This window comes from Bos javanicus, chromosome 5 (assembly GCF_032452875.1).
Source record: "Bos javanicus breed banteng chromosome 5, ARS-OSU_banteng_1.0, whole genome shotgun sequence".
In the NCBI taxonomy this organism is placed as follows: Eukaryota; Metazoa; Chordata; class Mammalia; order Artiodactyla; family Bovidae; genus Bos; species Bos javanicus.
Window position 1 is genome coordinate 29,058,137 of NC_083872.1, and position 14,997 is coordinate 29,073,133.

The window sequence follows — 14,997 nt, forward strand, 5'->3', positions numbered from 1 at the left end:
GAGACCTGGGTTCAGTCCCTAGGTTGGGAAGATCCCCTGCAGAAGGGAAAGGCTACCTACTCCAGTATTCTGGCCTGGAGAATTCCATGGAGTGTATATAGTCCATGGGGTTGCAAAGAGTCGGACACAACTAAGCGACTTTCACTTTCACGGAAATTGAAAGTGAGTGACGTTTTCCAGAAGTTGGACCAGCTGGTCATGTGCCCTACCTTTCACGTGCAACCAGTTTATAGGTGAACTTAATAAATAAATATTACTCCCAAACTACCCAGCCAGAGTTCAAGGCTTTGACACTTGCCAAGGTGCTTAATCAAATTTTCATAAGTAATTTTTCTTTGAGGATTCTGCTTATTTCCCCCTTTCCCTTTCCTCAAAATGTATTATATAGGAAGAATTATTTTCCTCAAGCAGCATTTTCATCTCTTATTTCTGGTAGTGACAGCTGCTTCCAATTCATTGCCTTTAAAATCACATCTAGGGACTTCCCTGGTGGTCCAAAAATTAAGAATCCACCTGCCAATGCAGGGGACCCAGGTTTGATTCCTGATCCAGGAAGATCCCACATGCTGCCGGGCAACTAAGCCCGTGCACCACAACTACTGAGCCCACATGCCTAGAGCCCATGTTCCACAAGAAGAGAAGCCACTGCATTGAGAAGCCTGAGCAACACAAGCAGAGAGGAGTCCCTGCTCATCACAACTAGAGGAAGCCCACACACAGCAGCGAAGACCCAGCCAAAAACAAATACATAAATTTAAAGCTTCATCTTCCCCTCCTGGACCTCTGTTAGATCAAGAACTGTCAACACTTGTTCAGGATTGGTCATGCTCTTATTTTGCTGAGTGTTTGTGTTTCTCTGAGTCCGTTTTTCTCTAGCAAGTTGGGAACCCCAGGATGGACTTCTCCATCCTCAGAACCCCAGTCTGTTAGGACACAGCTCTGTCTACCTGAGTGCTTAGCACAAGCTTCCAGAGTGAGTGATTCATTAACTGAGGGCAGGGACTGTTTGTTTAAGGGATGGGAAGGGTGAACTCAGACTCTTTATGATGCCATCAAGAATTTTGCAAAGATTTAGAGGCTGGGAAAGATTGAAGGCAGGAGGAGAAGGGGACGACAGAGGATGAGATGGTTGGATGGCATCACCGACTCAATGGACATGAGTTTGAGTAAACTCTGGGATTTGGTGATGGACAGGGAGGCCTGGCATGCTGCAGTCCATGGGGTCGCAAAGAGTCGGACATGACTGAGCAATTGAACTGAACTGAGAGAGAAGTGATAAAATTATAATATTTAGAGCCAGAATTAACATTTAGAGCTAGGCTTAGTTGATATTTATAGATGAGGAAATTAAAGAGAAGTAGAATAACTTGCTAGTTGGTGGCAGAAACAAGTTTTTGACTTCCAGACAAGTGGGAGGCTAAGACTGTCAGAGCCCCATCTGTCTGGAGAGAAAAAAGATGCTGGGATTATTCAGCCTGCAGATATTATTTCAGGTCAAAGAAACAAAATGATGCTGGTCCTGTCCCACGTCTCTAGCACCCACTACCACCACCGTACACACTCACTCTGTCTATCTGTCTCTCTCTTCATCTCCCCAAAGGAAAGAGCAGGAGCATACAGGAAGAACTTTGACCAAGACACTTGATCTAAAACACAGAAATGGAGTTGGGCTTTTGTGAGGTGCAGTGGAGGGTAAAAGCCTTCCCGTCTTAAGGACAATGGTATATATAGTACCCTTAGTTTTGAATAGTGTACATATAACCTGCATCATCATACATGGTAGCCTTGATTACTGATCTGGTTTTTCAGGCCATATAATATCTAATGGGATAAAAAATTAAGAATTTCATTTGTAGAAATTATGCAAGATAGTTTTAACAGTTTTTATTACTCACATTTGTATTCTGGAGACCAAATCTTCATGGTGAAGGAAAAAGTTGAGTCCCTGTTGTTTCCTTTCAAAAAAGAAATTAAAATCCTTGTGAACTTATATAATCCCCCAAACTCTTTCAAAGCATGGTTATCATATTTTCAAAACTCTCAAAGTTATACCCACCTACCATATCCATGTTTAAAACATATTATGTACATCTTAGACTGTTTAAACTTTTTTTCTGTGAATGACAAAGCAAAGAGGAAGTGAGAAATCTTTCCTGGTGAATGCTGTTTCTGAACTTTGTTAACTGAATCTGTCTCTATCGCGCTATTAAAAGCGCTTTCTCAAGGTCACCTGTGACCTCCAGTTACCAGGTTCAGTGATTTACTGATTCTTCATGCATTCTAACCTCTCTGTTGCATCTTACCCTTCTTCTGTCAGGATATTCCCTTGATCTTTGTTTGCTGTGCCACGCATGCGATCCCAGTTCTTCTCCCACCCGTCTGATGGCGCCTCAGATTCCCTTGAGACTATCTGTGTCTTTGTGTCCTTTGAGCCCTTGAAAAAGACTTTTAGCCTGAGGTATGGTCAGGAGTTTGAACTGGCTTAGAGGTGAGCTCTGGAGGCAAGAAGATGGATGATAATCATCTAACTTCCTTTGTTTACTTGACCAAGTAGACCTAGTTTTTCTGCGGCTGAAATTAAGTAATAATGATTTTTCCCACAAACAGTTCCACAGTTTAAACTTTTAAATTATGAGATAGAATTTTGTGAGTTTTCAGCTTTTTTTCTCATAAATTTCTTTCAGCCTACTTATAATGAACATAAGCGAATAAAACAAGCAAACATGTTCACAAGTATTTTTATGATGTACGGCAAAATGCCTCTTAGCTCAGATCATCTGAACGGAGGATCACTGCACGGGTCTGCAGGCCTGGCCCCGTTGGATACCCTTGACGTGGGCTGTCCGTCCATTCCCACACTCCAAACGTTGGGAGTGTCAGTCTCCAAGAGGCTGATGGCCTGGGGTCAAAACTCCTCCTCACTCGACTCCTAGAAACTAGAATTCACACAGAGGAAAGAGTCCAGATGTAATGGGTCTTAGACAACACCATGAGGAACAATTGAGGAGGCCTATGAAAAAGAAGACCTTGTGAAATATGTCTTCAAAGCTGTGTGCAAGAGAGACTAGTCTGCTCTGAATACAGAAGGCCAGCCGAGGACCAGTGGGCAGAAGTTCTACGAGAGCTATTAAAAAATGAAGTGCAAACACAACCTTGTAAATCAACCTTACTCCAATAAAAATTAATTAAAAAAAAAAACTATACATTGGTCAGTGGTAAACAGTCCACCTGCCAGTGCAGAGATGTACGAGATGCGAGTTTGATCTCTGGGTAGGGAAGATCCCCTGGAGAAGGAAATGGCAACCCACTCCAATATTCTTGCCTGGGAAATCCCATGGACAGAAGAGCCTGCTGGGCTACAGTCCATGAGGTTGCAAAGAGTCGGACACGACTGAGTGACTGAGTGCACACACACGTACATTGGTCAGAGTCTTCCTGGAGATGACACAATTTAGTCTCATGACAGTGAACCTAAATTTTCATAAGACTTACATATAATTACATCTGGTAAAGAGTGTTGTTGATTAAAACATAAATACCAAAAGAAAATAGGAAGTGCAGGGAAGGACAGCAATGGCCTGTGTCAGAGTACAAAGAAAGAAGGGAGCCTGGTGTCTGCAGAAAATGGTAGCAGTTTCTCTACCCAGAGAAGATGGAGTCAGCCAGAGGGTCACATAGATAGCGTCACACAGGACCCTTAAATTCCGAGGGTCTGTTGGGCGGGGGGTCTCGTTGACTGGGGAGAACAAACGGAGGAAAAAACACGTGCCAGCGCAGTGGGAGCAGTTTCGCAACTTAAGATTTGTCCCAAAGGAGACAACTTACCTCTTCTTGGTAAAGAGAGTAGAAGCTGATATATAACATTTGCAAACGTTTGAAGAAATTCCAGGACTGATTTCTGCTTTTAACCTACTTTTCAACCTTGACCCCTAGAGCATCTTTCCAGATGTATCTCTTTAGTCATCAGAGGCACTTCTCCCTTTCAGGCAGAAGGTCATAAGCTATACAAGGACCTGAAGAACTTCCTCAGTGCCGTCAAAGGTGAGTATCAGGGGGCACAGGGGGATCCAGATGGTGTTTATTCAGCTACTAAGAGGTCTCAGGCTTTTCATCACTTGCCTGTGCCTGACCCCTGGAACTTTGTGGACCAAGGAAGAGTAGCTTTTCCTATCCAACCCCACCCAGCTTCCCTCACTGATAGCCCAAACCTACGGAGTTTGCCCTTTTTGGATTAGCCCCATTGAGTCGCCTGTCACCTATATCATTATGTCAGACTACTTTATGATAGCACTGAGTTCTCTCCTTTCAGTGATGCATGAAAGTTCAAAGAGAGTGTCAGAAACCCTGCAGGAGATCTACAGCAGCAAGTGGGACGGTCATGAGGAGCTGAAGGCCATCGTGGCGGTAAGAGTATGCTTGGCTTTACAGTCTTCCACACCCTACCCTCATCTCAGCCTCATCCCAGCTTCTCTGTCCAAGCAAACAGGAGAACAAAGGAGCCAATTCACACTGTTCATTTGTATAGCCGTGGTCACAGGTGGTAGGAAGGAGCTGTAACTATGAAGGTAAAAGCAAGTTTTCCCTAATCTGTGGATTCCTCTGTTTTTTATCCTCTTCCTCTCTTGAAAATCTTAGAAAGTTTTACCTACACAAAACCCAGTTGGTTGGTTTTGAAAACTAACTTTATGCAGTCGTTTGCTCCCAAACTTCCCTATCCTTCAAACTTTAGAGTCCAAAACTGTTCTTAATCCCTAGAATGTATGTCCAGTCTCTTACAAGGCAGTTCCCTGAGAAAGAGCTGTTTCTTCATCTGACTTTTCTCCAGAGTTCAGAATGCTCTTCTAAAAATATTGGTGCTCTCAAAGGAAGTTTGTTGCAGGAAGAATTGGGATATTTCCCTGGAGTGAAGTTGCTGTTGAGACGCAGGGCCCTTACCACTGCCCTCTGCCTCTATCCTACAGAATAATGATCTCCTTTGGGAAGACTATGAAGAAAAACTAGCTGACCAGGTTTTGAGGACCATGGAAAACTATGTGGCCCAGTTCAGTGAGATTAAGGTAATCAGTTTACAGCATCAAGGATGGATTATGGGTGGCCCATGTAAGTTAGAAGACACAATCTCCAGGGAAGACCCCCTGGAGAAGAGAATGACAATCCACTCCAGTATTCTTGCCTGGAGAATTTCGTGGACAGAGGAGCCTGGTAGGCTCCGGTCCAGGGAGTCACCAAGAGTCGGACATGACTTTCACTTTCACTTGGGTAAAAGTATAAGTAGAGTTAGAGCCCATGGTTAGGAATGAAGTTGGGTAGGTTAGGAAAAAGATTGAAAGTTGAGGGTTTACACAAGAGGTTAGCACGAAGGGTTAGAGACAGTGTAAAGGTTACATTTAGATTTCAGTGAACTAGATTTGGGCTGGTTTTGAATTAGATCCAGGTCAGAGCATCCCTTTTTGTTGTGAGAAACAGCTGGTGGGACTAAAGATGTTTATTGTAGAGAAGAGAAAAGTTAGAGGAGTCACAATAATTATCTTCAAATATTTGAAAGCCTGTTAGGTAAAAGAGGACTTCAGCCTGTTCTAAACTGTTCCAGAAAGTAGAATTAGAATTCATTAATTCATTCAACTCATATTTATTAAACATCTACTCTGTTGAACACTGTGCTGGTTTTAGATTAATATAGGAAGAAATTAAAGGAAGCCTCACTTAAATTTCTCATAGCTAAAGCTTTCCAAAAAAAATGAAAGCTACTGAGAGAGAGTGAGTTGTCTATTCTCTGTTCAAGCAGAAGTCTCACTACTTCTTATCTTGGATATTGTAGATAAGCTTTGTGAATTGAATAGGAAGTTGGGTCAGATCATTAACAAGATCCTTTCAAGTTCTGTGGTTGAGAGAACAAGACAAAGCCATTACCATGGTTTGCCTCTCCCTGGTGTAATTTGTAGTTGGTATGAGATTGAGTAGATGTTCTCTCAGAGCTCGTAATAGTTTGCCATTTTTATTATTATGCTTTAGGATTTTCAAACTACTTTATATTCAGTATTTGATCTTTAAAATAACACTGTGGGGCAGCTGGGCTTCCCTGGTGTCTAAGTTCAGTTCAGTTCAGTCGCTCAGTCATGTCTGACTCTGCAACTCCATGGACAGGCCTCCCTGTCCATCACCAACTCCTGGAGTTTACCCAAACTCATGTCCATTGAATTTGGTGATGCCATCCAACCATCTCATCCTCTGTTGTCCCCTTTTCCACCCGCCTTCAATCTTTTCCCAGCATCAGGGTCTTTTCAAATGAGTCAGTTCTTCACATCAGGTGGCCGAGATATTGGAGTTTCAGCTTCAGCATCAGTCCTTCCAATGAATATTCAGTACTGATATCCTTTAGGATTCTTAAAGAAATGGGAATTCCAGACCACCTGACCTGCCTCCTGAGAAATCTGTATGAGGTCAGGAAGTAACAGTTAGAACCAGACATGGAACAGCAGACTGGTTCCAAATCAGGAAAGGAGTACATCAAGGCTGTATATTGTCACCCTGCTTATTTAACTTATATGCAGAGTACATCATGAGAAACGCTGAGCTGGATGAAGTACAAGCTGGAATCAAGATTGCTGGGAGAAATATCAATAACCTCAGGTATGCATATGACATCACTCTTATGGCAGAAAGTGAAGAAGAACTAAAGAGCCTCTTGATGAAAGTGAAAGAGGAGAGTGAAAAAGTTGGCTTAAAGCTCAACGAGTTCAGAACTAAGATCATGGCATCCAGCCCCATCACTTCATGGCAAATAGATGGGGAAACAGTGGAAACAGTGCCAAACTTTATCTTTTTGGACTCCAAAATCACTGCAGATGGTGATTGCAGCCATGAAATTAAAAGACACTTGCTCCTGGGAAGAAACAGCATATTCAAAAGCAGAGACATTACTTTGCAAACCAAGGCCATCTAGTCAAAGCTATGGTTTTTCCAGTAGTCATGTATGGATGTGAGAGTTGGACTATAAAGAAAGCTGAGCACTAAATAATTGATGCTTTTGAATTGTGGTGTTGGAGGAGACTCTTGAGAATCCCTTGGACTGCAAGGAGATCCAACCAGTCCATCCTAAAGGAAATCAGTCCTTGGTGCCTCAGCGGTAAAGAATTCACCTGCCAGTGCAAGAGACATGAGTTTGATCCCTGGGTCGGGAGGATCCCCTGGAAGAGGAAACAGCAACCTACTCCAGAATTCTTGCCTGAGAAGTGCTATGGACAGAGGAGCCTGGCAGGCTACAGTCCATGGGGTCACAAAAGTCAGACACAACTGAGCAACTAAAGAACAACACAGGGCAGATGAGGCTACTGAGGCTCCAAAAGAGGCATGCCTTGCCCTGGGTGACAAGGCTAATAAATGGTAGTGTTGGGAGTAAAACCCCAAAACTCCTGACTTTCAATTGAGTAGGTTTCTCAAGGCCATTTCTTCTGGGTGCTGAGCCAGTTTCTAATAGGGTCGTAGGATATGTTGCAGTTGAGTGCAGGCTTCCAGGTGCTCTGGGGGATTGCCCTCTACTCTCTCCCCCTGAGAATTCTCCATTCTTTCCAGATAATGAGGGAGATCCCTGAGCACAAAACCCTGTTAGAAAGTACAATAAACTTGGATAATAGGACAGGAATGCTGCCTCTCTGATGCTCTGTTACCAACATCCTGGACACTTAAGAGTGAGTATCAAGGTCGTCTCTCTTGACTCTGGGTTAGGAAAGAATCGCCAAGCGGGGCCGGAAGCTCGTGGACTACGACAGTGCCCGACATCACCTGGAGGCGGTACAGAATGCCAAGAAGAAAGATGAGGCCAAGACAGCCAAGGTAAAAAACAAATAAACCCTGGTAAAACCTTCCTGCCCTCCGTTTCCCCACAGTGGTGGCAGGTGGTTGAGCCAAGTTCGGTTTAGGAAATGATAAATTCAGCCTCCACTGTCTTGAAGGAAATCCTGTTTCCTCTGACACCAATGCTCTCAGGATAGTCAGACTCAAGGCTGGGGAGGACACAGGTCTGGGGAAGGAGAGGCATGTTTCCTAGTAAGCCTAGTCCCTGAAAAAATGCAGAAGAGAGAGGAAGCAATCTCTAGGTTTGGGTTCAGGAATAAGGGGAATTGGTCTGTCTCTCTTACTACCTAGGCAGAGGAAGAGTTCAACAAAGCCCAGCTTGTGTTTGAAGATCTGAACCAGGAACTACTAGAGGAGCTGCCTGTCCTTTATAACAGGTAATGACTGAGTTTCAGAAGAGGGCTGGATCCCAGGCCCTGGGCAGCCCAAACATGTTGCCTCCTGAAAAGAGCCCTGGTCCAAGAATGGAATGTAGCCTCAGCCCTGCTCCTAACTTGCTGGGGGTTATTAGGCTCACCACCTTATCTCTGGACCTTAGTTTCTTCATCTGCAATTCAGAGATTCTTTGCCCTACCAGCTTTTCTGGGTTTAAAGACAAGATGTCTCTTAGGTAGGAGAGATCTTGGCAAGTAAAGTGCTGTCATCATGCCTGCTAGGAGAATCTGGTTTTATGCTTGAGTGTGTATTGTTTTAAACAAGCTTGGTTCATGAACATCTAGATTCATATACAAGATATACCATGGGATGAGTGTTTCCATTTTGCTTCACAGTAGGTAAAAATGTTTTAGATATAAATTTCCCACATTGGAAGAGGAATCTGATCAGAAGTTCTATTTGTATCCTATTTTCTTTTTATTGTACAAGATATACTTTAATGCAGTTGTAGTCAGAGTATTTTATATTGTCACTTTATATTAGTCTATGAATGAGGGATCCTTTATAATGACTACATGTATTCTAAAATGTTAATTATGTGATTCCTAATTTAAACAGAATTGAAATTTAATAGTTGCTTTAAATGTAAACTTCCACAGTTCATTTACAGTAGAATTTCATTAATGTACATACAGCTGCATAGACATCCAAGTACCACATACTGAGAAAGAATACTTACTATAATTATAGCTGTATGGCCTTATACATCACTTCTAAAATTCTTCAAAGCACCTTCACATCTACTTCAGTTTCTGAAGAGCCTGAATCAGATAACTTCATTCACACGTGCTAAGTCACTTTAGTCATGTCCAACTCTTGGCAACCCTATGGATTGTAACCCTCCAGGCTCCTCTGTCCATGGGATTCTCCAGGCAAGGATACTGGAGTGGATTGTCATGCCCTTCCCAGGGGCTCTTCCCAACCCAGGGATTGAACCCATGTCTCCTGTGGCTCCTGCGTTGCAGGCAGATTCTTTACCTCTGAGCCACCGGGAAACTTCATTCATAGAGATCTGTTATACTTTGGTGTCATGTCTCCCCTGCCTTCCCACTCCTGAGAGTCTAGTGTACTCCTGTCCTGACTCTGATGAATCCAGATCCCAACATCCTGAGTCTAGGCCATGGAGTGCTTTTCTGTGTGGAGCCCGGCAATGGCTGGCTTTGGCTTATGCATCTACCTTACACTTCCAACAGAGACTTCCTTTACCAGCACTTACCTGTACGTGTTTGTTCTTTTGCTTCCTGATAGTCGTATTGGCTGTTATGTGACCATCTTCCAAAACATTTCCAACCTGAGGGATGTCTTCTACAGGGAAATGAGCAAGGTGAGAAACATCTGGCCAATTTAGACACCTGAAAGTGTTAGTCGCTCAGTCATGTCCAACTCTTTGCAACTCCATGGGCTGTACCCTGCCAGGCTCTTCTGTCCATGGAATTCTCCAGGCAAGAATACTGGAGTGGGTTGCCATTCTCTTCTCCCAGGGATCTTCCCAACCCAGAGACTAAACTCGGGTCTCCTGCATTGCAGCCAGATTCTTTACCATCTGAGCCACCAGAGAAGCCCGTTTAGACACCTAGGAGGGTTTTTCTAACAAATATGAAGGTCGCTTTAATTTACATAACCTCATTAAATATCCATATTGGCACCACAGATGTTTACTTTTTTCTCATGGTGAAATAACAGCACTTGATGGACCGTGCTGCTCCATTAACAACTGAATGGTCTCCAAATGAGTTTCAGGTGCACCAAGGAGATTAGGACTATAGAAGGGACAGCTGAAGTGGGGAACTAAGTTGTGCAATCTTTGTCTTCTGTTGCTGGGGAGTGGAGGCAGTGTTTAAACATAGCTCAGTTTCTCAGGTCATTGGTCTTGGAAAGGACCGGTCCTACTTAGTGATGGGCAGCCATGGAACATGACCTCATGGGGTATTTTCTAGTCCTGCAATTCCAAGACACCTTGCTGTTACAGTATTAATTATATTCACATCCATATCCACACATGTTCCTCTCCACAGTTTCTTGGCTAAATTATGGTTTGTCTAGTTGATATTACAATGACTTTGTGTTCCCTGGGTCACCTGAGAGAAGCTAGAGCCTCAAATCAACATCAGATATCAAGAACCTAGCCTTGAGAGAACTGCCAGTCTGATGGAAACGACAAAAATTAAGACACAACTGAGACACTAATGCAAAAGAGATGAAGAATTTTATCATTTAGGGTAGGAAGGTTTTATTTTGGGGAGAGAAGGAATTTGTTGGTCCCAGATTCCCACGTGGCTAATATCTTTTCTCTTGCTTGCTCCAGCTGAACCACAATCTCTACGAGGTGATGAGCAAACTGGAGAAGCAACATTCCGACAAAGTCTTTGTGGTGAAGGGACTCTCAAGGTGAGCTGCTTCTGAGACTCATTTCTGTTTGGTTTATCCTGTGTGAACACATTCAGCACTCTCATCTCTGACCCCAAATCCTGACCTTTCCTTTGTGTCCAAGTACATAATATTGTTTTTTGTTTGTGCTACACCCCTAAATAAATTATTTTTCTTTTATGAAATACTTCAATGATAACTAAAGATATAAAAAATAGTACAACAAATAGCCATATACCCATCACCAAATTTAAGAAATCACTTAATGAATTCCCTGGTGGCTCAGTGAATCCGCCTGCCAATGAAGGGGACACAGGTTCGATCCCTGGTCCGGGAAGATCCCACATGCTGCAGAGCAAGTAAGTCCACGTGCCACAACTACTGAAGCCCACAAACCACAACGGAGGGTAGACCCCACTTCTGCACAACTAAAGAAAGCCTGTGTGCAGCAGCAAAGACTGAGTGCAACCAGAACTAAATAGATCAATAAGTAAAAACTTTTTAAAGGAAAAAAAGAATATATAATTAAATCTCCCAGTGTCCTTTCCCCACTCACTTTCTCTTCCTGTCCCCCACCAAGGGTAACCACTGTCTTAAATTTTAGTATTTATTATCCACATGTTTTTTTACTTTAATCATACACATATATGAATACACAAAAATACTATTTTGCATGTTTTAAAATTTTATTTAAATATAATTATACTGTATATATTCTTTTGTTCTCTTAGTATTGTTTTTGAGATTTACTTATCCTTGTTGCTACATGTTGTTAGCTCTGATCTTTCCTTTTCATAACTGTTATAGATATTACTATATGGCTAGTTCACAATCTATTTATCTGAACTGCTCGTGGACATTGACATTGCCTTCCAGTTTTATGCTATTACAAATGATGGTGCGATGAATGTGTTTTACATTTCTCCTTGTATGAGTATTATTAAGAGTTTCTTTAGGATGTACTGGGAGTGGAATTGCTGACTCATAGAATCTGTACATTTGGGTGCCTTCAGCCTTACAAGACATTACCATTGCCAAATTGCTCTCTAAAGCCATTGTCCCAGTTTACAGCCCACCAGCAGTGCATGGAAGCCCCCATTGCTCCATATTCTAGCTACATGTGACATTGTCAGACTTCTTAATTTTTCCAAGGAAATGGGTATGAAATTGAATTTTTTGCAGTTTTAATTACATCTCCACAATGGCTGGTTAGCTTGAATATCTGTTCATGTTATTGACCTTTTAAGGTTCCTGTTCTGTGACTTTCATGTTTATCCTTTATTCACATTTTTCATGTAGATTGTTTACTTTTTAAAAAAAATTGATTTCTAAAAAAAAAAAAAATTGATTTCTATGAGGTGGGTTTTTTTTATATTCTGGATATTAGTCCTTTAGTGATATGCATTACAAATACCCTTTCTTAACCTGTCATGACTTGCCTTCCTGTGTGTGTCAATGTGGCATGTCTGTTATCTTCATAATGTGATCACTTTCTTATTCTAAAGCCTTTTAAGTTTTAGTAATTTCTTTCTATGCACAAAGTTTTATGCTGAGAGTTAGGGATCCAGAGACATAGGTGACTTGTCTTTTCCCTGAAGTGACTTACAAAAGTTGGAAGGACACAAAATATGCCTAAGAAAACAAGGAACAATATAAAATTGTACATACTAAGCACCTAAGAGACCAGTTAGGAATTCCAAGAGTTAAGTGATTGCAGTATGCAGATAGATTCAGGGAAGACTTCAAGGAGGTGCCGAAACTGAGTTTAAGATTTGAAGAAAGAATGGGGCTCAGTATGTTGTTTGTATTTGATATTTGTAGTACTCATTTAGCAGTCAGTTACAGACTATTAAAAGGAATCACTAACAGGCCAATATAGACTTCCCTTTTCCAAAAACTCTATTTCTTCTCTTCCCAGCATTGAAAACCAGAGTTCTCTCTAAGTGTCCATTCATCTGAAATTAACCATCACTTACACCAAGCTGTCCTAGAACCTTGCAGAGAAATCTGATCTTTTCTTGCTATATCCTGGGCCTTCTAAACCTGCTGACCCATAAGATGCTAGTGCTAGAAAGAACCTTATGTCACTTAGCTTATCTTACATCAGAAACTCCCACAGGGCTGGAACTAAATTATTACCTTTCTCTTCCCATCACTCTTCCTATCACTCTCTCCCATCCTTGAACCCAGGATACAGCACATAGTTGCTATACGTCAAGCAAATATTTGTGGGTTGATTAATCAGGTAGTGGCTGGTACCCAGGAGGCACTTAAGGAGGTGAGTAGGAGTTAAGCTGATGTTGCCTGCAGAAGCACTCAGCACAGTATCCAGAATACTCAATAAATGTTGTAGTCAGTTTTCATTGTTCATGGTAGTTTTGTTCTAGAAATCACCACAAGCACTGAATTAGTGAATACTGACCCACTGCTCCTAGGGGAAACATGGGGTTAGGTTCCTAGGAGCCCCTGGTCCCAACATTTTCATCAAGCGATCCATACAGAACCTTTCTTGTATATTTGTTTAAAGACATTTAATATATATTGTTGATTCATTCATATTGGGAGAAGGCAATGGCACCCCACTCCAGTACTCTTGCCTGGAAGATCCCATGGATGGAGGAGCCTGGTAGGCTGCAGTCCATGGGGTCCCTAGGAGTCAGACACGACTGAGCGACTTCACTTGAACTTTTCAGTTTCATGCATTGGAGAAGGAAATGGCAACCCACTCCAGTGTTCTTGCCTGGAGAATCCTGGGGACCGGGGAGCCTGGTGGGCTGCCGTCTATGGGGTCGCACAGAGTCGGACACGACTGAAGCGACTTAGCAGCAGCAGCAGCATTCATATTGAACCCACAGCCACCAGCACTATAACTCATGCCTGAATGAAGCTTATCTAACGTATGTATTTTCTCTGGAAGGCACACGACAGACTTTCTGCTCTCAAACAGCACTTTGGCACTGCACTTGGAGGCCATTTTAAGCAGCAAAATCACCAAAGAAAAGCACAACAATGTGTAAAAACTTGGCAAACAGGACATATTTACAGTAAGAGAGCTAAAACAGGAAGGCAGAGGCTTGCCTTGTTAGAGCTCAGCTGGGAGAGTACCGGTCAGGCAATCGTTCTTCATAGCTGGCATGTGTCCGAGAGTGCTTCTGAAAGTATCACAAGTGTTGATCTTGAGGTTTAAATACGTTTCAGAGGGTAGATGATTTCGCAAATACGGAATCCATGAGGATCAACTGTATTTCACTCATGAACTGTTTTTCCCCAAGGAAAATACTTTGTTAATATATTGCTGAGTTTTTTTCCAGTCACTTTTTCTTTATATATTTTTAGATAATCAAGATTGTGATATGGATAAAAATTCTATAGCCTTTTTCAACTTTACTTTATAATTTAAGCACTATTGCCAATTGTACAAACTTTCTGATGTCATTTAAAATTGCTTTTTCTGTTTTATTATTATATGAATGTATCATTATATATTTGGGGTATTGGGGTTACTTCCAGGTTTTCACTCTTCTGAATCTAAATGCCCTTCCTTTTTTTAGCAGCAACAGACGCTCTTTAGTCATCTCTCCCCCAGTTCGAACATCTATAGTCTCCAGCCCTATAAGCTCACCTACCAGTCCTTCTGCACTTTCCTTGAAGAGTGAGAAGGACTCCAGCTCAGCAAGTGAAGAAGAGCTGGCATCTGATTCAGCCCAGGGAGAAGACAACTCCGAGATTAAAGAAGAGCCCTTAAAAGACAAGGAAACAGAGGAGGAGGCCGAGACAAGCTCCTCTGAGGAAGAAGAGCCTCTGCCAGCCTGCAATGGCCCCATCCAATCCCAGCCCTCACCCCTCACTGAAGATAGAGAGTCCCAGGAGGAAGTTTTCCCTTGCTCCCCAGCTCCATCACCAGCCAGAGCTCTGACCCCTTCAGAGCAGGCTTCATCTTCCTCAGTAGTAGTCCTCCGAACTCGTACCTCAAGCGAAGGATCTGAAGAGCTAAAGAAGAAAGTCTCTGTGCAGAGGGCTTCAGCACCACCTAGCAGGCCTCCGCCACCCAGAGCCACTCCCAGTCCCAGGGGCTCCTTAGGGAACACGCCCTCCAGCCCTCCAGCCTCACCCACCAGCCCTCGGGCCTCCTCAGAGGCCTCTCCTGACCCACAGCCACCAGAGAAGCCAGTAAGAGAAAAGGAAAACACCGACAATCTGAACCCAGAAGAACTTTGTACTTCCCCTACTTTGATGAACTCTCAGGTGAGAATAGATCTGGCTGAGTCTTTATTCCCTTTTATAATCTCCATGTGGATCATTTTTGCTATGCTCAGGTTGCCCCACAGTAGATAGGATTTT

At 42.6% G+C, this 14,997-nt stretch overlaps 1 protein-coding gene across 4 annotated transcripts in view; it reads left to right on the forward strand.

Moving 5' to 3' along the window:
• Positions 1–14,997, forward strand: part of BIN2 (bridging integrator 2) — a 37,678-nt gene that overhangs the window by 17,337 nt on the left and 5,344 nt on the right. For 2 of the 4 annotated variants that reach the window (XM_061416057.1, XM_061416061.1), the window contains exons 3-10: positions 3,987–4,041; positions 4,310–4,404; positions 4,962–5,057; positions 7,726–7,833; positions 8,146–8,231; positions 9,538–9,613; positions 10,595–10,677; positions 14,208–14,901. In XM_061416057.1, coding sequence (XP_061272041.1) covers positions 3,987–4,041; positions 4,310–4,404; positions 4,962–5,057; positions 7,726–7,833; positions 8,146–8,231; positions 9,538–9,613; positions 10,595–10,677; positions 14,208–14,901 — 1,293 coding nt within the window. Of the gene's footprint in view, positions 1–3,933; positions 4,042–4,309; positions 4,405–4,961; positions 5,058–7,725; positions 7,834–8,145; positions 8,232–9,537; positions 9,614–10,594; positions 10,678–14,207; positions 14,902–14,997 lie in introns of all 4 variants that reach the window. The other 2 variants (XM_061416058.1, XM_061416059.1) reach the window with 2 other exon arrangements.